The 27,425-nt window shown below is 38.8% G+C and overlaps 1 protein-coding gene and 1 long non-coding RNA gene across 14 annotated transcripts in view; one reads left to right on the top strand and one right to left on the bottom strand.

The window, feature by feature from the left end:
- Positions 1-27,425, top strand: part of LOC124261806 (5'-AMP-activated protein kinase subunit gamma-1-like) — a 455,838-nt gene that overhangs the window by 379,238 nt on the left and 49,175 nt on the right. For 10 of the 13 annotated variants that reach the window (XR_006894432.1, XM_046696179.1, XM_046696181.1 and 7 more), the window contains one exon: positions 26,603-26,718. Coding sequence is in view for 12 of the 13 variants with exons in the window: in XM_046696179.1 (XP_046552135.1) it covers positions 26,603-26,718 (116 nt within the window). In the remaining variant the exon portion in view is untranslated. Of the gene's footprint in view, positions 1-1,199; positions 1,326-4,696; positions 4,824-13,266; positions 13,505-26,602; positions 26,719-27,425 lie in introns of those variants that run through there. The other 3 variants (XM_046696185.1, XM_046696186.1, XM_046696184.1) reach the window with 3 other exon arrangements.
- Positions 478-13,214, bottom strand: LOC124261808. Its single transcript, XR_006894434.1, has 2 exons — positions 13,032-13,214; positions 478-1,436 (listed from the first exon to the last, which is right to left on the bottom strand). It is a non-coding gene; the product is annotated as an uncharacterized LOC124261808 (long non-coding RNA).

Below are 27,425 nucleotides of genomic sequence, written 5' to 3'. Positions count from 1 at the left end.
AGGGCAAGTCTGTTATATGGATGCCTGTTTAGGGCAAGTTTGGTTTAGGAAAGCCTACTTAATGCAAGCCAGTTTTAGACAAGGATGAAAATGTCTGTGAAGACACAACTCATGCTTAGTGTACAGGTGGTCAGTCTTGCTGATTTTGTTTTTTTATTCATGTCATTGTATCCCAGTTGCATGGATAGATGCTCATGATGTCAGTTACAGATTCAGTTGTTTACGTATCAATGGCATTGTTTACGTCATACTGGTGGAATATTGCCAGATTGAACAACTGACAAAACAAAAACAATATTGAAGTCACCTGTTGATTTGCAAAAACATCCGACCAATAATTTTAATATCATGTTGACATATTTATACATATATACTATACAGTTTTGTGGAAGCCATGGTTGCTGAGTGGCTTTAAAGACAGTCACCATATGTCGGGAACATTGCTGAGTGGGGCATTAAACAACAAACCAAAAATCATTAGGGCATTTACAAATTTATTATTTCTTACAAGAAATAGAGCCACAATACATGTTGTTTTTACACAGCACTTTGCAGCAGACAACACTGTTGACTGTTTGATTGGCATTCTCAGTTTAGGAGTCGATAAGAAAACAGACAACTTAATGGATAAGAACATCTGGGTTATTGCATTAGTTGACATTTCAGTATAGATTCCTGCACCGTTCTCAGTAATCTGAGTACATTATGCATGTTATAAAAACGTGTCAAGCTGTGCATCAGTTGCACTGTAGATAGGGCTGCAATCAATATGTACATTGCCCATGTCTAAATGGCCTGCAAGCTAGCCAGCCACTGCTATGAAACTACATGTCATTACTGTTTCTCCTCAGCCTGTCTGATATGGTAATCACATGGCTGTGTTGTCACTGCTATTTATAGCTCCAGTATGGAACAAACCATTTTATGGGGAGGGTTTTAGGGATGTTTGTTATTGTTATCATCAGATATATTTAGGCCTTTGATTGTCTGTATGCAACATCTATTCCTGTTTATGTGTGTGAATACATTCCCTGGTCAAACCTGCAGAATGAATCATCTCATTTGCTGAGAATTGAGCAACCCTTACAAAATGCACCCCTATCAAAAAATGGTTTAGCCTCATGAATATTAATTTATGTAAATATAGAGGAAGTATGATGCATTGTGGTAGCAACCTTGAGGAAGTGTCTCTGTTGACAGTGAGGTAGATAATTTTTGCCCTAGTACTTTCCATCCAAACTGAGTCCTGGGGGCTAAAAAATCCTCCCAAAAACCCATGAGCACTGGTGGTGATTTAGACATGGATTCCCCTGTGTCGTCTTCAGGTAGATTCTTGAGTTGAAGTGCCTGTCATTGCTGTTGAATGTGGCTGAAAGTCCTCTCTTGCTTCTCTCCATTGGGATAAGGCTGCTGCTGCTGCTGCTGTTTAGGCACACCTTGAATGAAAATTAATTGATTGATTAAAAATGTAACACGTCTCTCTGCTTCTGACTAACAGCTTTCCTAACCAGTTCTGCATGCTGTTCAATCTGTTGTACTGTGTCTATGTAATATCTTCCATAAATGTATAATTAATTAGTTACCAAATATATCTGTAGAAATCTGACATGCATGCATGCTTCAACTCAACTGTCTATCTGTCGCTACTTTCATCATTTTCTGTTTCTGATTCTTGATGTCTTATTATTAGTTTATTTGTCAGTTGTTCGTATGTGGTGAAATTGTCAATGATTATTAATTTATGGGATTATGTAATGGCTGGGAACCATATAAATTGAACATATTTTAACAATTAGGAAATATAAGCATATGTGATATGGATCACTGATCAAATATGAAATTCTACACACATGATGTGACATTGTCTGTGCTCACAAGAGCATATTGTATCACAATAGCTATCAAAAATATGATTATTTACTGGTTTATTTGAGAGTAAACTATAATAATGCATGAACATGATTATGCAGTTTCTAATTTTGCAATCAAAATTATGACTTTCAGTCTCCAGCTGTTTGCACATGACTTCTACACAAAAAGGTAGAATGTTTTTCTTTTGTGGTTTATATAACAATTTCCGTATGATATCAATTTGACAAGATTTGAAAGGCATGAATTTCTTTTACAATTACCCTTAAATTTCCATGTTGCCACAGTATTTTACAGAAATATCACATATAGAATAAGGAACATAATATATGTATGAAGAAGTCTTTTCTGAAGTATTTGTATCTAGACAGTCGTGGATACAGGACAATAGACTACTCTACTGTGTAATGCTAATAGAGCTTGCTGAACCTGCATGGGTATTATCTAGATTTGTCTGGGTGTCATTAAATACCTTCATTCAACAGTCATGGTGCTGAGCTAAGGTGGGCAAGGTTCTGAGATCCTTAGGTTATATTCTTGGGACACCCTAATTTTTCATCTTATTAGGTTAGGCTTCCAAGACATGGAAGATTTTCCTTTAGTTCATAGTTTCAATACTCTGCTTTGCTACTGTGTTCAAGGTTTTGGGATCCTTCAGGTTTTATTCTCGGGACACCCTAATTTTTTATCTTGTAAAGGTTAGGGTTCCAAGACATGGAAGCCTTGCGTTTAGTGCATAGGTTCAACACTCTGCTTTGTGTCTTGTATTATATTCTTAGCCTTTGATTCGGCCCTGTGCTAGCTGACCTTCATATCCAACTAATCTTCTCACATGAGTGAACACATATGAACATTGATCGCCACTGACAGGTTGCTTAAGGTTCATGGTTGTACACACGGCTGGAAGTGCCCATAGCAGAACGTTTCTTGTTTATGTGAGTACCAACTACATTCCAACACCTCCATGATGAAACTTACTGGTCAGAATGAGAACTCGTATATGTTTTCAGTAGACCAAAATGATCTGTAACAAAGTTGTCATCCACCTACGGGTATGGCTGGTAGGAAATGTCACTTGACCTTCTGAACCTTATCAGTTTCAGAGAGCAGATTTTTTCAATCCCTGCTAGTGCACAATGATATATATTCAGATGTTGATCATATCATGTGATAACTTGCTCACAGAGATAACTGTTTGATAACAATCACATGTAACTTTAGTTTTGTCTGTCATCATGATGTTTAAGAATCATCTGTTGTCTTTATGTCAGTTGTTGCCCATTAGCTAAGAAAGGAAGCCCGTGGAAATATTCAGTGTGGTGCAATCAGGGAACACTTGTCTGTAAGTTCTAGGACAAGTGAAAATCTTAAGAAGATGAGCTATTTTTTCCCTGAAAGTAGTGATATTGTATACATGTCTTGTCAATTAAAACTGATGGATATGATATCATGGCGTCTGCTGCTTAAGTCATATTGATAAAAAATAAACATTGAGATTGCAAATTATGAATGAATCATGGCATTTTGACTCTTGAATTTATTGTAGATTGATGGTCATAAGTTGTCAGTAATTTGTATTGTTTGGAGGATAAAAGAAAACCAGTGCAAAGATAGTAATATCATTCATATGATAACCACAGTGTGTGAGATACAGAATTGGCAGATTATATATACAAGACTTAGATCTGTGTTTTGTTAAAACCTTGACTTTCATTGTAGAACAAATTTTTATGGATAACAACTTCTTTATTTCGTGAGTGCGACGTTTCGATACAGATATTTGTACTATTGTCCTGCTGTATCGAAACGTCGCACCAACGAAATAAAGAAGTTGTTATCCATAAAAATTTGTTCTACATTGTACATCTCAACTTCTAAAATGCCACTCAAACAAGTTACTTGACTTTCATGTTATAGCAGTTCTTGGGACTATGATACCTTATAAGTATTCTGTTTGTTGTTATTGCACCGAGAAAAGTTCCAGGCAAATGAATTGATAGCAGCCTGTAAATGTTTGAGTCTGGATGAGACAAACCAGTGACTGATGCTATGAGCATCATTCAATGCTGCCGGGTCAGAATGACATTAAGTCACACTCCATTGTATTGCCTTACTGATATGTTTCTGGCATTTTAGAAGTTGGGAAGTACAATATAGAAAAACTTTAAGGATAACAACTTCTTTCTTTTGTGGGTGCAACTTTTTGATGCAGATTCTTGTACCGTTGTCAAGAATCTGCATCGAAATGTCGCACTAACGAAATAAAGAAGTTGTTACCCCAAAGTTTTTCTATATCTTACTGATACGTGTTACAGAAAATTCTTGCAATGGATAATTTTGGAGTTGATATAATGAAATTCCGAAAGTTTTTGAGTTTCAGAAGTACATATTATATATTTGATAAATTTTTAATGAATGAAAACTGAGTTATGGCTTTCGAGATATGTCTATTTTATGTTTATATTATTTTGTATTTTATGATATACCTGTGGAGAAACATACTTGTATAAAAAAAATTGTTTACCGAAAAACATGTATTCCCAAGATATGACATTTCAAACCCAGACCAGCCTGTTCAGTTCACCCCTGAGGAACCAGAAATCTCAGAGAATGTTCAGAATGTTTGATAATGAAAACACCATCTGCCTTAAGATTAGAAAAGCAGATCAACCAGTGTGAAATTGGTTTGTTGTTGTTTGCTCGTGATCTGATGAGTCAAGTTGTTAAGGTGTGCTTGAGGCTGCAGTTACCAGGATGTGTAGCAGACGGCATCCTGAGGAGATATGTAGGTAGTATGCACTGCCAACTGGCCAATTTCTTCACAGGGCCATTCTGACTTTGCCACTGATGAGAAAAATCCAGAACCTCTTCACAAAAAGAGTTCAGTTTGTTCAGCATCTTTATCTTGTGTTGGTGAATTACTAACGTTGATGCAATGGAATATCTGAAAGCATGTGAGTATTGATGCTTAAAATATTTCAATATGGAGATGTGTGTGTTCTGTGTGAAACATGAATGTCAAGGGCCTTTTGTAACCTTCATGATGAAGAGAGGTCCCAAACAGTAGGGAAGTATGTCTGAGGACCCAAGACCGCCTCCGTGGTGTAGTGGTTAGAGCGTCAGCCCGGGGGTTCGATCCCCGACCGCGTCATACCAAAAGACGTTAAAATATGGTACTTGTTGGTCCCTGCCTGGCGCTCGGCATTAATGGGTACAACAAGGACTGGTCGGCTCGGAGTCAGTATAATGTGTCTGAGTGGGATATTCATGCTTCATTGCGGCATGGTATCTCAGTGGGCTAGCACTATTAAACCAGCTTCAGTCTGGGCTAGTACAAGCAGCCGCACATACACACGCATGCACGTCGTCATATGAGCGAAATATTCTCAAGCACGACGTTAAACCCACTTTCACCTCACCTCACCTCTGAGGACCCAACCCAATTTTAGACATTACTTCTGTTTTTGTGAACTTGCACAGTGAATGTGTCCTGTACTTATTGTTGCTTAGCTAAATATGAGTTTCTGGTTATAACACTTTAGTCTTAGGTCAGGAATTCACTTTGATTAGTGTTTCGGAAGATACTGTTTACAGCAAGGGGTAGAGGATTGGTATAATGGTAGCCATCCTTCTTTAATAGCACATGTATTCTGATGGTTGTGGTCAAGGTAGATTTGTTTGTTTGTTTGTTTGTTGTCTAATACAGCAGTATTCTAGTGATATTGCAGCGGGCTGTAAATAATCAAGTCTTGACCAGACAATTGACTTAATGAGCATTGGTCCCTGCAGATCATTCATGAAGCGTCTGAATTTTAGAAAACAAGAACTTGAAAAGAATTCCCAATTTTTAACAAAATAATAATTTATTTTCGATTTTACTACTAAAGATGATTAGGTTTTGACCCGGATACATATACGGATAAAGATTGATAATGCGATGTGCCGTTGAGATTGACATCCAATGATCGAGGGAAAAATACCAGCGCCTTGAGCATGCACTAGTGCGTGGATATGTGCGCTATATAAATATCCTATAATAATAATAATAATAAATACATATTGTATATTGATTTCAAGCTGTAAGAATAATCACGAAGGCTATTAATGTTAGAGGTAATATTGTAGTGTCCCGCCCTCCCTCATTAAATGTGGTTGTATTGTCCAAATAGTGCTATTAGTTTTAACTTTCCACAGTAGTGTTAGTTGTAATTGTGATATTCTAGTTGTTTTACTGTCCTTTGAAGACAGGTTTTTCTAATATACACATATTACATTTCAATGACAAATATGTTCTCGTCATGATATGGCTGAAATATTGCCGATGTGACGTTAAATATCAACTCACTCTCTCACTCATTAAATGTGGTTGTATTGTCCAAATAGTGCTATTAGTTTTAACTTTCCACAGTAGTGTTAGTTGTAATTGTGATATTCTAGTTGTTTTACTGTCCTTTGAAGACAGGTTTTCTAATATACACATATTACATTTCAATGACAAATATGTTCTCGCCGCGATATGGCTGAAATATTGCCGATGTGACGTTAAATATCAACTCACTCTCTCACTCATTAAATGTGGTTGTATTGTCCAAATAGTGCTATTAGTTTTAACTTTCCACAGTAGTGTTAGTTGTAATTGTGATATTCTAGTTGTTTTACTGTCCTTTGAAGACAGGTTTTTCTAATATACACATATTACATTTCAATGACAAATATGTTCTCGTCATGATATGGCTGAAATATTGCCGATGTGACGTTAAATATCAACTCACTCACTCACTCATTAAATGTGAAACCTGGTACCGATGATTAGCACCTTAGTTGGTTGTGTAACAAATGATAATCAATGGATGACAGAGACATGTGGTCATCTGTAAACATAAGGGGGGCTCAGTGGTGTAAGGAGCTGGAATTAGCTTTCAGGGTCAAGTCTCTGAGGCATACCAGAAACCAATGTCTATGGGTTTGAGTCTCATATTATCAGAATGATGTCACTGTTTGTCATCAACATAGCTGTTCTCATAGGTTTCACCAAAATGGTAAAAGCCTAACATATGCATAGCTTTGGGGAAGCTGACTTACTGTGATTTATATGTAACTGAAACTCTGTTCAAATATCAACTCCTCGCACTTAACTATCTCCATATGCATCAGCTTATACATACAACTGTAGGAGTGAGTGAGTATGGTTTTACGCCGCTTTTTAGCAATATTCCAGCAATATCATGGCGGGGGACACCAGAAATGGGCTTCACACATTGTACCCATGTGGGGAATCGAACCCGGGTCTTCGGTGTGACGAGCTAAAGCTTTCACCACTAGGCTACCCCACCGCCCCACAACTGTAAGAAGTGAATGAATGCCCAATTCTTTCATATTACCATACTTACCCTGTCATGCCATGATAGATTAACTGTAGAATTATGAAAGAATTGGTGTTGCTTAACTTCTTTTAACTAATATTTATGAAATGAATAGGTGGCAAGCTGGGAGAGGTCTGAGTGCCCTGTGCATGTAGTCAGCGGTTATTAAGTGGATATGGGACAGTGGGTTAGCCTAGTGGTTAAAGTGTTTGCTCGTCATGCCAAAGACCCGGGTTCGATTCCCCAGATGGGTACAATGGGTGAGGCCCATTTCTGTTGTCCCCTGCCGTGATAGTGCTGGAATATTGCTAAAGGTGGCGTAAAACTGAAAACTCACTCAGTGACTACTAAGTGGATATATGATCAGACTCATACATGCCATCTTTCCCTGCAATGTTGGATGTTGCTCATGATGTCAATCACTGGTTCGTCTAGTCCAGACTGGGTAACACTACAGGATGCTATCATCTAGCTGGGTAATTATATTGCTCTCTGCAGCTTTTATCAGTAAACATTCTTGTAGGCACATGCAAGATTGTCTCCATGGCAACTATTCAATATAAACAATTATTTCCTTGGCACTCATACCAATTGTACATAGATCAGTGGGCTTGATCTCTTCTTATAGCTAATTCTGAGCTGCCCTTCTGGAATGTTGCAAATACTTTTCTTTTCATGGCTGTGGCTAAGATTAGGGAGTGGAGTGTTTTGATGTTGAACTAATGAAATGACAAAGCATGTTTGTATTGATTTATGACAGGTTCAAGAAGCACAAGACTCATTAACATCATTGCTAAGGAATTCAGTTCTAAATTAGATGTTTTAGAAGTTTACTGCTGAAGTGAGTGAATTCATTCTATACTTTCATTGTCATAAGATTTGGATCAGGCCGATGTTTCAAGGGAGGTAACTCTGAGTGGCATGTTATGACAGTAATCTGAGGATTTACCTAAGGAGTAATGGAAGTTACAGTAAAATGATCTTAAACCTCAAACATTCAAAAATAATGTCTTGTGTCAATATTCGTAAGCCACTAATTCTGTATATGATGCTTTCCCCTATTTATTCCGGCTGTTCCTAATGTCAGATTTTAAAATTGTAATCATTTAAAATGATCATGCAAGAAGGAAATAACCAGTTAAATGGGTGATTTCTTTTTGATATGCATAAACTCAGAGCGATTTGTACAAGCCAGCTGGATGGCCAAGCAGTGAAAATATTCATTCCTCAGAAGCACTCGGGTTTAATTTGTTTGGATGTGGGGTATTTAGTGTTTGTAACTATTGTGTGACATATTTATGGGGCATTATACGTAAGTGAATAAATCTGGGTGCATTGTCATTATATCTAAATATCCTTCTATCGTTTAGTTTCACACAAGTAAGGTGTTGTATATATGTTTATAAATTATATCAAGTTCTTTGAATTATGCTTTAACCTCACATTTAGACATTTTGTACTAAAATGAGAATGCCTGTTTCATGTGAAAGTGCTGAGTTTGAGGTGCTAAGTTGCTAAACATTATTTTGGGCATCTTTGTACTGTATATAAAACTACACAAAAAGCTGTAAAGTTATCAAGTTAGATCTAAAGTATGAAATCATCTCTATGTGCATGTTTATGAGCCAGTCAGTCAGGAAACTGGGAACAGCTGGCGTTACTTATATTTTGTAATTCATGTTTAGCAAATACCTGATTGGTTTAGTTGTATCATTAGACCGTATCATATTCAATTTCTATCATGTTTTGGTACAATTATGACAGAGTAAAGCTTTAATTATGACAGAGTAAAGCTTTAATTATGACAGAACTGTAAAGCTTTCATTATGACAGAGTAAAGCTTTAATTATGATAGAGTAAAGCTTTAATTATGACAGAGTAAAGCTTTAATTATGACAGAGTAAAGCTTTCATTATGACAGAGTAAAGCTTTAATTATGACAGAGTAAAGCTTTCATTATGACAGAGTAAAGCTTTAATTATGACAGAGTAAAGCTTTCATTGTTTCACAGAGCATGCTTTATATGACAGTAAAGCTAGCACTATAAACTTTAATTATGAAGTAAAGCTTCATTATGACTGAGTAAAGCTTTATTATGACAGAGTAAAGCTTTAATTATGACAGAGTAAAGCTTTAAATTATGAGTAAAGCCATGTGAGCTTTAAATATTCTCAAATTATGACAGAAAAGCTTTAATTATGCATAACAGTTTTTTTCTGGACTTACATGAATCATTTACAATGCAAATTTACCTCATTTATGTTTAAATTAGGTTTTCAGCTAAACAGTATCATTCTACCTTCAAAAGTGCGCTTGACACTGTGTTCATGACTTGCATAACCTTTCTTGTGTTTGATGTTGCCTGGATGGAAGTCATTATTGGAATTTATTCCTGTACAAGACACTGTTGATGATTTGTGTTGGGCTGTGTCTGTATGGTCCGGTCAGGTTGGCCAGTTATGTGTGGAGCAACATTCTACAGAGCTTGCCTCAGAATAACGACATTCTACAGAGCTTGCCTGGGAATAACAACATTCTACAGAGCTTGCCTCAGAATAACAACATTCTACAGAGCTTGCCTCTGAATAACAACATTCTACAGAGCTTGCCTCAGAATAACAACATTCTACAGAGCTTACCTCAGAATAACAACATTCTACAGAGCTTGCCTCAGAATAACAACATTCAACAGAGCTTGCCTCAGAATAACGACATTCACAGAGCTTGCCTCAGAATAACAACATTCTACAGAGCTTGCCTCAGAATAACACTTCAGCATCAAGTCATGGAGACATTGTGCTGTCTGAAACATCAATGAACCACTGGTCCGGAGCCCCAGTAACATTGTGTTAGGTCTATACACACAGTCAAGTATGTTTGATACATGAACACAGACTGCAAGTAAGGGTATCTAGGGGAACAGGGGACATATCGGATCCAGAGGGGTGGGCACTCGACTCTCGCACTCCACCCACCCACCACCTCTCTCTCTCTCTCTCTCTCTCTCTCTCTCTCTCTCTCTCTCTTTCTCTTGTGCTGAAAGTTTGTTAAATGACCATTGAAACTCGGATGAAAATGAAATGTGCACCCCTCCTTTTCTCAATATTGTGCATGCCCCTTTCTCAAAAAGCTGTATCTACCCCTGGGGAAGATGTGTATACAATTGGGTACATGGTGCGCAGTGTTCCATCAACAGGGAAAACAAAATGATAAATATATAAGAAGTGTTATTTATCAACGTAGAGGGGAAATATGAGCAGTAAAATGTTCATTAATCATGTCCTAAATTGTTATTTCTTGCTGATCGTGATGTAGAAATCGGCTTGGTTTGCGTTATTTACCCAACGTTAACACCCATGTGATGTACTGCTGTACCGTGTGTACACCTGAAGCAATGGTTGAACTAGGTTCTTGTTCTGTTTGGGAATTTTTTGAATATTTGTGTTAAATTTATTTTGATTGATGCTAATTTAAGTGGCACATTTGTCACATGTGTCAGCTGTCGGCATCTACCTGAATATTTGTCCACTTTATCATGAGGTGGTTTACATGTCTGTCATTTGTCTGATACGTCTGTGTTGATGTGTTCAGGTCCGTATACAGTCCAGGCTGCCGCGGAAACAGCTGGACTAGTACACTAGAATATTGTACATTCGATGAGAGAAGATGGGGTTTGAACCGTTTCAATCATTCCGAGACTCTGCTTTAAGTTTCGTGTCAAACAACTGAGAACATGTTGGCATGACAACCGTGACCACAGAGAATTGTAAATTAATAATTATCTTGTCTGCTAAATTAGTTCCTGAAGAGATCTGTTGTAAGGAGAGCAGTATGTTCGTATTATGCCTGGTACATGCACAGGCCATACAGACAATATCTTGTATATACCACATAGGTAAATTTGGTGCAAGCTCGATAGGCAATATCTTCTGCAAATCATATAGAACACATCTTGTCTAGGCCAATCGACAACATGTTTTACAAGCTTGATAGAAGTCGCTTTATTGATTTATTGAAGTGTGGACTGCATATAAGCCTTGATAAAAAGGTTTGACCAGCAGTGTTGTTGAAGCAGATGAATCTGATGCGGAATTAAATGACTAGCCAGCATTTTGATGCTTCTTGATGATCATACTGTCTGCCCAAACAGCTATTAGTATTGGAAAAGTAGATCTTTATGTGTGCTGTGTTGATCCAGGGCTCAACTTTATATATGGCACTGCCAATGATTGGCGTGTTTAGTTTGATTAACAGTACCAAGTCCTCATAATGAAGGAAGTAAATAGATTGTACCATGTTTATTAATTAGTGTGAGAATTTAGAAAGAAAGTTTTTCTCTCCATGAATGTTTAAATGGTTTTTCTTTTTGATTATAGCATTTGTTGAAATGCAATCATGAAGGTTCCTTATGGGACCCAAACTTAGAAAGTCTGGTCAAAGAAAGGTGTTGACTGATGTTTAGAAGAAAAACATAATTTGATACTTAAAATTGTCAAGGAAAAACAGAACTATTGCCCTTTTCCAAACTATTATTTTACTCTGTCCTGTGCAGAGAACTGATTTCTTATGTATTTAAGGAGTAACCGAAAGGGGTTTTTTTCAACACAAGTTCCAGCTGACCAAACTTCCACAATGCAGGATATTAATGGTCGAACACTAATTTCTAACACTGAGGTGTGTTTGCTGCCTCTGTCTGGGTTGCCTTCAGTAAGTGGACTGGTTACCTCATGGAGGTGGTGGGCTGGGTTCCAGCAAGGTCACTTACAGGAGGCTTGTTGTCATGCCAACCACAACATGCAGGTGCCATGCCCACCTTGTTGTATGTTGCAGTGTGACAGGATAATTACATTAACCCACTGACTAGACCAAGATGTGTCGCAGAGTCTGCACGTGTTGATCTGCTTAACTCAACTTTTAAAATTTTCTCAGTTGCAAATATTTGACTGATTTCTTTTCTCTGTTAAATTTTAGAAATGGGCGACCAATACTGCACATTCCACTAATAACCTGGGTGTATGAGTTAAAATATGACATCACATCGGCATTATTTCAGTCAGTGACCACCAGGGTGTATGGATTACCGGTCCTGATTAATGTTTAATTATTGGTGTTGTCTGGAGGACCGGCACCTCTGTGGAACCTGAGGTCTAGTGTTTTTCATGTTAAGCTTGATGATGATTAGCAGGTTGTTTCACAATTCCTGTTATTAGTTGTTGGGACAGTAGTACAAGGATAAAGATAGATCAATAGCAAACTAACTATGTCTGGCACAGGAAGGTTGTATTGCTGAAGCTTTTTGACAAAAATTGTTGACAACCTTGAATATGAATATACTTGATTTTGAAAACCTGTTAGTGGTGCACATGATCGAAGTGATGGAGAAAATAAAATTGCAAACAGTGACGGAAAGAATGGGGTTGGGTGGGTACCATCTGAATCTTCTTTGATCAGACTTCCATTCAGATATTTTTATTCGTTGTTTAGTATTTGCCAAGGGAAAAGTTCAAGTCACATGTTCTCCTCATCTTGTTGCTATTCAGAAATGTTGAAACAATGTCCTAGTATGCATGCATCACCTCAGTCGTTTTGTTTGATAGGTAGCTGTTTAGAAAAAAGTGATCGTGCACAATAGTGATCGAGATTGAACAGCACTTTCCTTAGTACAAATCTTGCATTGTCAGCTGTTTGTAATTTTGTTGACACAGTGTATAGATATTGAAAAATGCTTTAGTTAAAAAGACCTGAGAAGGATAGATTTTGATTACGATCATGAGAATCTGCCATGAAAATGTAACTTACATTGTCTGCCCTGATTGTCACTGTACCCAGCCATGCTTGAACATCCAAAGTTAACTTCATACAAGATTGTTGCTTCACGTCCATGCCTCTTTATCATTGGTCATTTCACAAAGTTGACATTCTTTATGCAAATCAGATGATCATGTGACCAGCTACAGATGAACTGAGGTCACAGGTTTCCGTAAGAATATAAACTGCGAGAAGTGTGTATGGTCCACACTGTTGCAACATTGGACAGGCTGAGCTCGCCAGACTCCTTTCACTGACAGCACCCACTGCTCTCAATAGACTCACTACAAGCTCTGAGCAGTGCTTGGACTGACTTGAGGTTTTACTTCTTGTTCGCAACCTTCTCAAGCCTGACTCTCACCTGAACTGACACTGAACTGACTTAAGAGTTGACCGTGTTGATCTTGTCACCATCATGAGTAAACGCAAGAGGAAGCTGAGCCTCCGGCTTCGTATACCCAACAGTAAGTGTCGTACAACTATTGTTCGTTTGTTTACATCTATCTGGGTCAGTTTCAAGGCCATATCATTTGGGAATGTTTTGCTTCAAGAGGCTATCTGAATTCCCCTTGCTTGCAGTAGTTCACCATTACTTGAGTTCCTGATCAATAGGTTTTGAGGGTAGTCTCGATATGGAGTTATTGGCTCATGACATATGTTACAGGGCTCACACCGCTCATAAACAAGCTTCGAGGATTTGCAGAAGTAATATGATTAATATTTCTGACGTATATTATCTGGGAAAAATAATCAGCAAATTTCTATTTGCCATGCTTTATTGCCAAAGAAATTACAGGGGTTGATTCGTATTGACAAGCGTTGTAATCATTGTCTTAATTGATCATTAGTTGTTCTCGGTTTTCACCGAGGTATCGATCAGAAACTTGCTGCTTGATTGTTTCCTAAGCTTTGTGAGTGTTTTTTAATGAATTTCGAGGAAAATGATTGGGGAATGTCATGTGCAAAGCAGCAAAAGTCTGATAACAAAGTTGTTGTTGCTGTTACAGTGTTGCCAAGTAATTGTGCTTCTGCTGCTAATGCAAAAACTGTTTGTGATTCGAGCAAATCCTAGATGTTGAAATGTAAAAAATATTAGCTATAAAATAATTTGGATTTTTAGGGGTAGAGGGGGTTGGTCAGCAAAAATAAGTAAAATGATAAAATGAAGTCTTCTTATGTCCCCAATGTTTTCCTTACTAATATTTTTAAAAATGTCAAAAAGATTTCTAATTAGGCCCCAAAAAATAAATGTTGTGGTTCCGATTTCCTACATTTCAGAACTAGGGTAGGTAGGTAGGGTTGGGTTTTTTTGCAAAATATTTTTACATACTCATGTGTCAGAAAATAAATTTAATTTACTATGTGGTGAGTAAAATTGTTAGGCTCAGCGGGAATATTTAGGGTCAGTCGGGAAATCGGAACCACAAGCTTTTTTTTTAAGGGCTTAGGATTTTAAATGTATAGTTTTTGTAACTACTGCCCACTGTTGAAGTTTTGACCAAACTGTAGCAGAAAAACCCCATAAGGACAGGGTTGTGAGTAGTTTTTATTTTGCGTGAAATGTCAGATTTTCATTCCAGTATTTGTGTTTCAGTTCTTAGATATCAGCAATCATTACATGTGACACACAAGCTGGTAGGGTGCTTCATGTGATTTATTTCCAACCCAAATCAGTCCACCAAGGTTTACTGTGCCAGACAAACAAAATGGTTCCTTGTATCGGTGACTTGTCAAATTGACCACTCTTCATAGATGTTATGAATAGTCGTTCATAAAGACAGGGTAGGGAATTTACTAATGCAATATTCATAGGTCTGTGGGCTTTGAACATGCCAGGATTGATTAAAGCATTTTAAGCTGACAACTTATTAATTATGCATGGCGCTGTCGAGTTTAGTGTAAGGAAATGTTATCATAAGGGAATATTGTGTCATGTTTTTGTATATAGTGGGACATATATGTGTAATTTGTATAAATATGAGTATTGATTACCATAATTAATTTTGTGTAGTCACCTGGAAACAAGTTAAGAAACCCACCAATATTTTAATGTATTCCGAACTTAATGGATCTTTTGGATTTACTAGTTGTGCAATTGGGCTTATTTTGCTAGCCATACCGCAAGCCACACACCTGTCCGCCCCCACCCCCATCTTTGAAGATGGGTTATGATTGGTCTTTAGCCACCCATGTTTGTCATAGAGGTGACTATTGGGATCAGGAGGTCAGGCTGTTGACGTGGTTGATGCATGTCAGCGTATCTAAATTGTGTCGTTTGGTGCTCATGATGACAGTCACTGGATTGTCTGGTCCAGACTTTATTATTTACAGACCGCTGTCATATAGCTGGAATATTGCTGAGTGTTGTGTCAACAGCAAATAATGCGGAGCACCACATGAGTGCCATAAATACCTCTCGAGAGTTGGTACAAGAACACTCTGTGTTCGTGTGTGTGTCCACAAGGGCTGGGTCTTGTCTGATAGAAGAAGCTGGGAAACCAAGGACAGCCATATAACTGACAGTGATTTATGTATTAATGTACTTAAATATGAGCAGGCCACTTTGATTGTGTACACCAGTATATCATGGTGCAAATCCTCGGCAATACGTTTGTAAAAATATTGGGGCAAATGTAAATAAGTGTATTTGATAATATTGATATGATCCGGTTAGTGAGTGAGTGAGTTTCATTTTACGCTGCTTTCATCAATATTCCATCAATATCATGGCATGAGACACCAGAAATAGGCTTCACACATTTTACCCATGTGGGGAATCAAACCTGGGCCTTCAGCATGACAAGCGAACGCTTTAACCACTAGGCTACCCCACCGCCCCCTTATTTGGTTAATATGAGACATGTTACCTGTTTTGTTTAGATTCTTTGTTTTTGTTAAGCAACATGTTTTGTCTGAAAAGGAATACTGACGGTATCTGACATTAATACAGGGTATAACACTGGTTATCTCATGAATATGTAAATTGGTAATATATTGTAATACGTATTGCAATACGGGTTAAAGTATGGCAGTATATTGCAGCTGAATACATTGCCCTCTTTGTTAAGATGTAATGCATACAGGATACAGTAATGGCTGGTTTGTATTGAAATGTATGGTAAGCAGCTCCTAGGTTTATTGTGTGTATGCATGTTTATTGTGTCATGGTGTTTGTCGGCTCAACCCGGAACCAGGCAGCAGCTGAAGGGATGGTGTAAATCTAGCTTAGATATTGTAAATCCCCATTGTCCCTAGCATGGTAGATTGATTTAGCTGGCTATCTGTAGAATGTTTTATAATGTCTTGTTATGAATAGCGATAGCTTTTTATCGTAACTTACTAGTGACATAAATCTGTGAGAAATCAAGTTGACAGGTTTTTATGTTGAGTAGATGATTATTTTGAATAACCTTGAAGTCTTGATGGCACTGAAAGACTGGCAATGTGACTTTAAATTCTCAAAGGGCATGGAGTCAGTCTCACTGGGGACATCATTATCTTGTCAGCTTTCCTATGTGGCATTAACGTCTTTGATTGGTCAAGAGAAACAGGAGGATGGTGGGGTAGTCCAGTGGTTGAAGCGTTGGTTCGTCACGCCAAAGACCCGGGTTCGGTTCCCCACCTGGGTACAATGTGTGAAGCCCATTTCTGGTGTCCCATGCCATGATATAACTGAAATTTTACTAAAAGCAGCCTAAAACTAAACTCACTCCCCACTCACAAGAGAAAAGGGATTCCGACATCACCTCTGGTCTGTGGTGCTGTCATGGTAACCAGAAGTTTTGTGGCTGTCACACAGACACCCAATGATTGGCTGAGCATCTTCATGTAAAATTTGGGAAAAGTAAACAAAACAAAAGTGGCATCCTTACTTTGTTGGCTTGCTGATGGGGTTAACCTCTTTCTTCATGTGGACGTGGTCCTCTGGTCACGCTGAAGACCTGGGTTTCGATTTCCCACATGGGTACAATGTGTGAAGCCCATTTCTGGTACACCCTGCCGTGATATTGCTGGAATATTGCTAAAAGTGGTGTAAAACCATACCAACTCACTCATGAGGACGTGGCATCTGACCCAGTCTGAGGTTTGAATCCCATTACAGGATTATGAAAGTTTTTGGTTGCTACACTGTGGCATCCATATGACTTATATTATAGATGATTGAGAATCATGTTCCATGATAGTATCCAATATTGTCTGTCATATTATGGGAGATCGTGATGGTTTTCTGGTATTTATGACAATAATTAGAGGAATCAATCATTCTACTGTCAGAATATGTTACAAGAGATTATAAATTTTTCGAAAGTGATCAAGTATATTTGAAAGCTTACACGCTTATCTGTCACTTTGATACTGAACAGTCAAAAATATTGGAAAAGAACTTCAGTGGAATCATTAAACATGTTAAGTCAATATGAAGGCATGAAAGTCTGTGTGGCCAGCTTGTCATTTTACCGTCAGAATGTGTTGATGAAATTTCCTCAGCGACAATATTTGATCAGCCCATATTGATGTAGAATTGCTGAGTGGCTAACTTGTCATTGTGTTTTATTGCCATGAGCTGACCAACTCATTCAATTTGTCATTTAAAGTAACACGTTGAGATCCGGGTTAGAATTATAATCTGTTTGCAGTGAAAACGATACCGATGAATGTAACTTTAAAAAAACACGTAAATCGAAAAAATTAAAATTAAAATAAAGTCTTCAGTAGCCCATGCTTGTTGTAAGAGGCGAGTGACGGGATTAGATGGTCAAGCTCACTGACTTTGTTAACACGTCATTGTATCCCAATTGTGTTAATCGTTGCTCATGATGTTGATCACTGGATTGTCTGGTCCAGACTCGATTATTTACAGACTGACACCATATAGCTGGTATATTGCTGAGTGCAGCGTAAAACTAAACTCACTCATTTGAAGTAAGACCTGCTGCATGGGGTAATGTCATGGCTGTTAAGGATAATGTCATGGCTGTTAAGGATAATGTCATGGCTGTTGTCATGGCTGTTAAGGATAATGTCATGGCTGTTAAGGATAATGTCATGGCTGTTGAAGGTAATGTCATGGCTGTTGAAGGTAATGTTGTAGCTGTTGATGGTGATGTGGCTGTGGAAGGTAATGTCATGGCTGTCATGGGGTAATGTCATAAAGGTAATGCTGAAGGTAATGTGGCTGTTGAAAGAAGGTAATGTCATGGCTGTATGGGGTAATGTCATGGCTGTTGAAGGTAATGTCATGGCTGTTGAAGGTAATGTCATGGCTGTTGAAGGTAATGTCATGGCTGTTGAAGGTAATGTCATGGCTGTTGAAGGTAATGTCGTAGCTGTTGATGGTGATGTGGCTGTTGAAGGTAATGTCATGGCTGTATGGGGTAATGTCAACTGTTGAAGGTAATGTCATGGCTGTTGAAGGTAATGTCATAACTGTTGAAGGTAATGTCATGGCTGTTGAAGGTAATGTCATGGCTGTTGAAGGTAATGTCATGGCTGTATGGGATAATGTCATGGCTGTTGAAGGTAATGTCATGGCTTTTGGAAGGTAATGTCATGCTGTTGAAGGTAATGTCATGGCTGTTGAAGGTAATGTCATGGCTGTTGAAGGTAATATCAGTGTTTGTGCAGTAACATTTTGCAGTGCTGATAGTCATATCTGCATCCTCTGTTTTATTGTTGTAAATCACTTTGATTTATATCAAGCAGTGCGCTGGAACATTGATGTCATTTGTCAGAATAATCGTGCTTCAGCTATTAAGTATCAAGCCAGCAACCCATAGCTGCAATATAGGGGAGGTGTAGGTTTCTGTCAGATTGTGTGTTGATGGGACCTGTCATCAGGCTGTCAGTCACGGGTGTGTCGCATGGCTGAACAGCGTGACTGACTGCCACTCACAAATACATGGAGGGGACATGTTCACTGATTGTCATGTATGGGTTAGTGAATGAGTGAGGTGGTGGTTGCTTGGTGTATTGGGGGCCATGGTGAGTGTGTTTGGGTTGGTGGGTGAGCGAGGTGGTGGTTGCTTGGTGTATTGGGGGCCATGGTGAGTGTTTGGGTTGGTGAGTGAGTGAGTATATTGTCAAACTTTGTTTGCAATATCATGGCACAGGGTACATCAGAATTTGGCTCAACACATTTTACCCATGTTGGGAATTGTACCCAGGTGTTTGGCATGACAAGCAAACACTTTAACCACTGGACTACCACATCTCCCTGTCACAAGGAAAGTGCATGTACAAGTTAAACAAGTCTCTTGTATTGTTTAACTAGCTTCAACTCTTAACTATGCGAAAGAATTCATCTCAAAGTACATTAAAAGTCAATTTGACACGTAGGAACATACTATTGGTCAGTTGGGCCTTCAGCCTTAAAGCTGAAGCATTTTTCTGAAAAAAAATTGGTCTTGCCTTTCGGCTGAAACAGTATATTCAGTAACAGTACAACCTTGGGAGAGTAAACAAGACTGCTTCATTCATGTGGGCGGTGGGGTAGCCTAGTGGTTAAAGCATTCGTTCGTTATGCCGAAGAAACGGGTACAATGTGTGAAGCCCATTTCTGGTGATTTTGCTTGAATATTGCTAAAAGCGGCGTAAAACCATGGTCACACACACTTCACTCGTGTAGATGCAGTCTTCTATGGTATAATACCTTGCTGTGGTATATAGCAGTTTTTTCCTGTGAGGAAAGTCCTTGTAGCCCCTACCTTTGATATGTGTCATGGCCACTGATTGGGTGTGTGTAGCAATGATTTGCTTGTTTGTAATGGAGGATCGTCATAAAGTTTGAAAACAGTGTTAGATAACAACATGGACACTCAGCTATGTTGACTGGTAGGGGATCTTATGTAGGCCACCTCACAAGAAACTGGTTAATGTAGGCACCCACATGTTTTGATTAACATTTAATTTTCCTTGCTCCACATTCATTAGGTTACCCACCAGGACCCATACTGCAATGCCAGGGGCGGATCCAGGATTTTGGAGAAAGGGGGTGCACATAAATCACGAAGTCCAGAGGTTACAGGGGGGATATGCTCCTCAGGGAAACTATTTTTTGGGGGAAAGGGTGGGTGCTCACCCCCACACCCCCTATCTGGATCCGCCCCTGAATGCTATCTATCAAATTGTGGCAAAAGTAGTGAGAGAGAGAGAGGGTATCAAATTGTGGCAAAAGTATGGAGAGAGAGGGTATCAAATTGTGGCAAAAGTATGGAGAGAGAGGGGGTATCAAATTGTGGCAAAAGTATGGAGAGAGAGGGGGTATCAAATTGTGGCAAAAGTATGGAGAGAGAGGGGGTATCAAATTGTGGCAAAAGTATCGGGAGAGTTTGAGGGTATCAAACTGTGGCATAAGCATTGAATGTATGAGAGTATCACATTGTGGCATAAGCATTGAAAATAAGAGGGTATAAAATTGTGGCATAAGTATTAAGAAAATTTGAGGTTATCAAATTGTGCTATATTAGAGTACAGGGTATTTCTCAGAGGAGACCGAGTTACTTTTTATTTAACTTCAATAATCTGAAATGCCATGTTGAACCCCATTTCACCACCCACCTAATGAACATTTGCGGACTTATTCCTGCACTTACAGATAAAAGGAATCTAAAGAAATCAAAAGCAGATAATTATAATATGGGCTGCATGCTCAGAACTGGGCCTTGTATGTAGGTGTGAGCTCCAGTGTTGGAGACCTCCCCAGCGAGACACACACAGGCACATACATCCAGGGGCCAGTTAACCTGGAGGCCACTCAACCAGCTCAGCTGAGGAAATTATATCACATCTCTTTCCTATATTAATCATCATAAAGCTGCGGCCTACCATATTAGGAAAGCAGTTTAAACCCTCGTTACTAAAATTCTAGAAGGTATTTCTGTAAAATTGTGAAATCTTTGAAATGAACTTCAGATATAACGATTGCATGTGTACTTGAATAAGTGGATGGACAAATGAAGGGCATTGCAGGGACAGGTTGAATGCTTTGTAATCATTATATACATGAGGCGGTCTCATGCAACAGGTGCTTGCTGGATGCAGAGATGCGGAGATCAGGGCTTTAAGATTTCTGCTGCTGCTCTGTAAAAGATGGGTGTCAGATTGTGTCATCTGTCATTTTGCTTTTAAGTATCCTCAATCTGGAAAGCTCCCTTGTATTTAAAAACTTGATGATTACTCATATCCTTGCAGTTTATTAATGTCAAAGGAGGAGAATTTTAAAAAAAGGTTTTCATGTTTTTAAGCTGGCTTGAGCAATGCATTGTCAGCATGCTGTATTCTTACCATCAAGGACATCAATAGCTGTACTTCGCAACTAGATTCTGTCATGTTGTAGTCATGGACGTGTATTGTCTCTTGACGGTTTAAACAGTGATTTGACACAATCAGATCACACCATTTTAGACTTTTCTCGACATGATCAGATCGCGTGTAAGCACCATTTCAGACTTTGACACAATCAGTATGCATGTTGTTAGCATTATTTTAGACTTTTCTCGACACAATCAGATCAAATTTTGTAAGCACCAATTTAGACTTTTCTCGACACAATCAGACACCCACAGATATGTGTGCGTGTGTTGTGACTGTGGTGAAATTTGACATAATGGTGGATGAAGTTGTCAGAAATGTGTGGGGCAAGTCAAATCTGTGGGCAAGTTATTATTCGGGTTCATAAGAAATTATTGCATGTATCACAATACAATCATCATTGCAGTAAGTTAAAATATAAAAATTAGAAAGTTGGTCACAAATGTCTGGTCTAGGATCCATACTTATTATCTTTTTAAAAATGTATCAGTTCTACAGTTAAAAGAATGATATATTTTTCTGTTTGACGATAAAAGGTTTAATAATACTTCGTTTGAAAGACTTCGACTTCACTTCAAGCTGTGTAATCTTCTTCAACTTGCTGCCAACATGCTGTGCTGGACACAAACTGCAGGGATCATGCAGGATCTGAATTAGTAGAAGCCGAAGGGACATTTCCACATAAATCTATAGTCCTACCTTTTAATTATGTCGTAACCAAGTTCAGCTGTAGACTGTAGGTGCCTGATTGATCACCATGGAAGACAATGGTAAATCAATTGCCTCCATCTACTGCTGGTGCTGGATAAGACTTGGTGTCAGCTACCTACTCAATGTGGAATATGATGGCTCGGACACTTGGTGGATCGTTATTGTTTGTTGTTTACCGCACTCGGCAATTGTCCTGCTCTTTGGAGGCAGTCTGTAAACAATCCTGTCTGGACCAGACAATCCAATGATCAACATCTTCAGCATCAATCTACGCAATTTTCAAACGATGACGTCAACGAGCCTGACCATTTGATCCTAGACTAATGCTTAGTCTCTGAATATATATAATTTTGATAGTAACAAACAAGCCCATTTAAATTGAAAAGGAGTCCCAGGGAGACCAGAGATTCAGAACCTGAGGAAATCTAGACTTGCTTTATTTAGGGCTTGGCAGTAGGGAAAATAATGTGGTTCAGGGACTGTGAGACAGACTAACCTGATCCCATCAGTCGCCTCTTACGACAAGCATGGGTAGCTGAAGACCAATTCTAACCTTGATCTTCACAGTCTCACTGTGTAGATAGTCTGGGATTGTTCCATCGTATCCCTTCACTCGTCACACCGAAGACCCGGGTTCGAATCCCCACATGGGCTCATTGTGTGAAGCTCATTTCTGGTGTCCCTCGCCGTGATATTGCTGGAATATTTCTAAAAGCAGCGTAAAACCAAACTCACTCACTCACTCACTCACTCCATCGTATCCCAGTTGTGTAGATCGATGATTGTGATGTCAGGCACTTCATTGTCTGGTGCAGGCTCACTTATTTACAGCTTGCAATCATATCGTTTGAAAACTGATAATAATTCTCTGGATATTAAAACAAGGTGGCAAAGGTAACCATTAAAACATATATGCATCTGCTGTTTGAGCATACACAGCTGACTGGTTGTAAGGCATGAATATATGGTCTGTGCTGTTGATAGAATATACTGTATCTACTGTATTCACAGAGGGCGGTGGGGTAGCCTAGTGGTTAAAGTGTTACTCGTCACGCTGAAGGCCCAGGTTTGATTCCCCACATGGGTACAATTTGTGAAGCCCGTTTCTGGTGTCCCCTGCCGTGATATTGCTGGAATATTGCTAAAAATGGTGTAAAACCATACTCAGTCAGTCAGTCAGTCAGTCAGTATACAGGTCTGCATCAAGTCGAGTTACTTCTGTGAATTACAACTGTACAGAGCTTGATCTTCTGCCTGAAGAGTTACCATGGTGACTGCCACAAGCTGTTTCAAATTGGATCAAGGGATAAAGTTACCAGTATTGTACTTACTAAGGAATATTTATGTAGGGAGACCTTTCAAAGGTTGGGGGTGAAAAACACCATTTTTTAAAAGCTTTTGCCTGATAACCAGTTCTTTTTTCTTCTTTTTGAAATCTAGCAAGCATTTTGATATTGGTCACCGATTTTGGTAACATTAAATGTATTCTGTCATGAGATTAGGTAATTCAGTTCTGCGACATTGTAGATTGTGCGACATTGTAGATTGTGGGTCCTTGATTTTAATACCCGTTGGTGTGGATTATAATACCCGATGGTGTGGATTATAATACCCGATGGTGTGGATTTTAATACCCGATGGTGTGGATTATAATACCCGATGGTTTGGATTATAATACCCGATGGTGTTGATTATAATACCCGATGGTGTGGATTATAATACCCCGATGGTGTGGATTATAATACCCCGATGGTGTGGATTATAATACCCCGATGGTGTGGATTATAATACCCCGATGGTGTGGATTATAATACCCCGATGGTTTGGATTATAATACCCCGATGGTGTGGATTATAATACCCCGATGGTGTGGATTATAATACCCCGATGGTGTGGATCATTGCATAAGTTTCTTGGCATGATCCAGTGACTATTATTTACAAGTAGCTGAGATATTGCTAGCCTTGCTCTAAGGCTGTACTGAATGCTAAGCCTACGCAGGTATAGTAATTCTATCCTTTAAAGAGGCAAGTCTAGATAAGGGGACATTTATTTATTTTTCAGAAATTATCATTCAAACTATTAATTATTGCTTATTAGAGACTTATGCAAGCCTAAGATATTGCTTGAGTATTGGGATATAGTTGGGTGACCTTGAGTTAACTGGCTAGCATAATCGTGACAAGCTCTACTGTTATGGTGACCTCCTAAGTCCTGACCTATTGACTATGTATAGAAAGTAGGTGACCTGACCTGACCTTGACCCAGGGGGAAGTGAGCCCACATGGAAGCTAATTACGCTGCACAATACGACAGCAATTGTTATGCTGCACCACTCCATGAAGTGCTTGCTTTCAAATCAATTGTGAAATGCAGGATCTCAAATGTTTATTTCTGCAGCAGGAGCTTGGCTTAATTGTTTTAGAAAAAAGGCAGAAAGACTTAAAACTGAAAAAATATCCTTAAGCTTTTAAACTATTCATATGGTTCTTTCTTTAAAGTACTATTGTTGCCACCATGATTATTTAATCCATTGTTGATTGGGCTGGTGGTTGTTGTGTTGTATGAGAGGAGGGTGGAACAGCGCCAAGAAGCAATGCCTAAGTCTGGCAGCTATTAAACTTCACAGCAGGTGATTTGTTTTGTTGGGATCAATCATTCATTCCATTTTCTGCGAGTATTATTGAAGAACGTAGAGCACAGTGCTGCGTGAAGGGTTTTGTGTCAGTGCGCTCTTTGACATAATTTTTGACAGAGACAGCTAATCATTTGACTATTGAATTTGAATAGAAAACTCTTGGCATTAACACAATGAAATGAGATTGTTGTAAACAGCATTGAACTGCCTTGGGTTTGGGGGGATACCTTTTATTCAAAACCATTGTGGTTGTTAACTGAGCTGTGCATCTGAAGGTATAGTATTACCTGTGTCATTGAGAACTGTTGAATTCTTCATCAGTGAGTGATTAAATGTTATATAAAGCCTCCGTCAGCAATAATCCAGTCTTATCATGTGAGCTTGTAGTTTATGAGTGATGTTAATGTCTGACACCAACCAGGTATGATGACATACGTTCAGCCAAGTGACCAAACCCGACCGCCTGATCTAATCAGTTGCCCCTGACGACGAGCAATATACTGCTGGATACCTAATCAACTTGGGTCTCTACAGAGTTTAAACATCGTAGGGGCGGTGGGGTAGCCTAGTGGTTAAAGTGTTGGCTCGTCACGCCGAAGACCCGGGTTCGAATCCCCACATGGGTACAATGTGTGAAGCCCATTTCTTGTGTTCCCCGCCGTGATGTAGCTGGAATATTGCTAAAAGCGGCGTTAAAACCAAACTCAGTCAGTCAGTTAAACATCGTGTATTGTTTCATTAGTGATTCATTTCTGGTCTAGTGAGATTAGTGTGGAGTGACATCATCCTGTAAAATAAACATATGTGGTTTTACATGGAAGAGACTTATTGCCATGTTATTCTTGTCAAAATTCCTTCCAAATGAATCTTAATCTTTAATTACATTTGTTCGGTCCTGTTAAAATACCCATTGTGAAAACTTGGAGGTAGAAGAAATTAAGAAGAGTAAGATTTTACACCACTTTTAGCAGTATTCCTGCAGGTCAACTAGAGTATTCCAGAAATGGGCTTCACACATTGTGTTCATGTTGGGAATCAAACCCAGGTCTTCATTGTGACGAGTGGACACTTAAACCACTAGGTTACCCCACCGTCCCCTACTTCCAAATGTTATTGGTGTGACGAGCAAGCTCTCAATCCACTACGCCTTTACATAGGAAGACTGAAGGGGATGTGCACCAGTACATCATAGGTGAAGCCTGTGGGCGTCCCCATGGTAATAATGAAGGAATACTGCTAAATCCAGTGTAAAACCATATTCACTCACTCAGTAGCCTGCAGGATATACGTTGTAGGCATCAGTCTTTGTCTTGATGATGATGATGATGATGATGATGATGATGATGATCATGATGACAGGTTCGAATCCCCATATGGGTACAGTGTGTGAGGCCCATTTCTGGTGTCACCAGCCGTGATGTTGCTGGAATATTGCTAAAAGCGGCGTAAAACCAAACTCATTCAATCAGTCATCATCATCATCATCATGTTGGTCGATGCCAAACAATGTTTAGTCTTCTTATGCTTAAACTTGGCTCTAAGCATCACTTTCAGATTTAATAGTTGTTACATGGACTATTATTTTTTAGCAGACTGTTATACTGTAACAAACAACTCTTCTGAGAACTGTAATTTGTTCACACAAAGGCTAATAGTTTGTCACAGAAATAAATATGTTTTAAAGAGGTTTTATTTGTTCACTTGTCTTCTTGTATGAAGAACATGGAGCCCCTGGAATATCTTCAGTTTCAGAGATGCCGGATATTATATTTCAGAGTCTGCATGATAAGCTAACAAAATGTTTGAATTGTTTGATGTTTTAAAGTTATATCTCTGAGCTAAGCTGTGCATGAACTGACGCTGTTTGTGGCTGAGTCAGCAGTTTGTTACTTGTCTGTTCCAGTATCGCCCCTCCGGTTCCAGTCCAGCAACGAGCCTAAGTCCGCACCACCCACCATGGCACGATCCTTCCAGAATGACCACTCGCATGCAATTATATACAAGTCCGACCTCATGAAGGTACATTAGCACAATTATATTCAAGTCCAAATTCATTAGTGGACATAAGCACAATTACACACAAGTCTGACCTCATGAAGAGACATTAGCATAATAATACACTAGACTACCTCATGAAGGGACATTAGCACAATTATATCAAGTCCGACCTCATGAAGGTACATTAGCATAATAATACACTAGACTACCTCATGAAGGTACATTAGCACAATTATATAAGTCCGACCTTATGCAGGTACATTAGCATAATAATACACTAGACTACCTCATGAAGGGACATTAGCACAATTATATCAAGTCCGACCTCATTAGAGACACTAGCATAATTATACATTAGTCTGACCCCATGAAGGGACCCTAGCTTAATTATATCCTATTCTGACTTCATATTAAACAGTGAAAGGATATTAAACAGTGAAATACAAGTCCAACCTTGTTAAGAGAGACTAGCATAATTATGTACTAGTCTGACCTCATAAACTCAAAAATCACTAATCATAGGTAATTGTATAGTGACTGCAAGCACCTGCAAGACAAAGCCTTCTCTCACAGTCACTTGAAACAGAGTAAGCATATATTTCACTCAGTAAAACCACTAACAACTGGAAGTAATGTTGAAAGTAATTGACCCACATTAATTCATTATTACTTTTGTTTAGACCCACGTACCCAAGCTACATATTCTTAAACTATAATATGTGAGCTGT

Source organism: Haliotis rubra, unplaced genomic scaffold, assembly GCF_003918875.1.
Source record: "Haliotis rubra isolate DU_JTF1 unplaced genomic scaffold, ASM391887v1 Scf81, whole genome shotgun sequence".
NCBI lineage: Eukaryota > Metazoa > Mollusca > Gastropoda > Lepetellida > Haliotidae > Haliotis > Haliotis rubra.
Note: the sequence above shows the minus strand (reverse complement) of the source record. Positions and strands in the feature narration are given on the sequence as shown.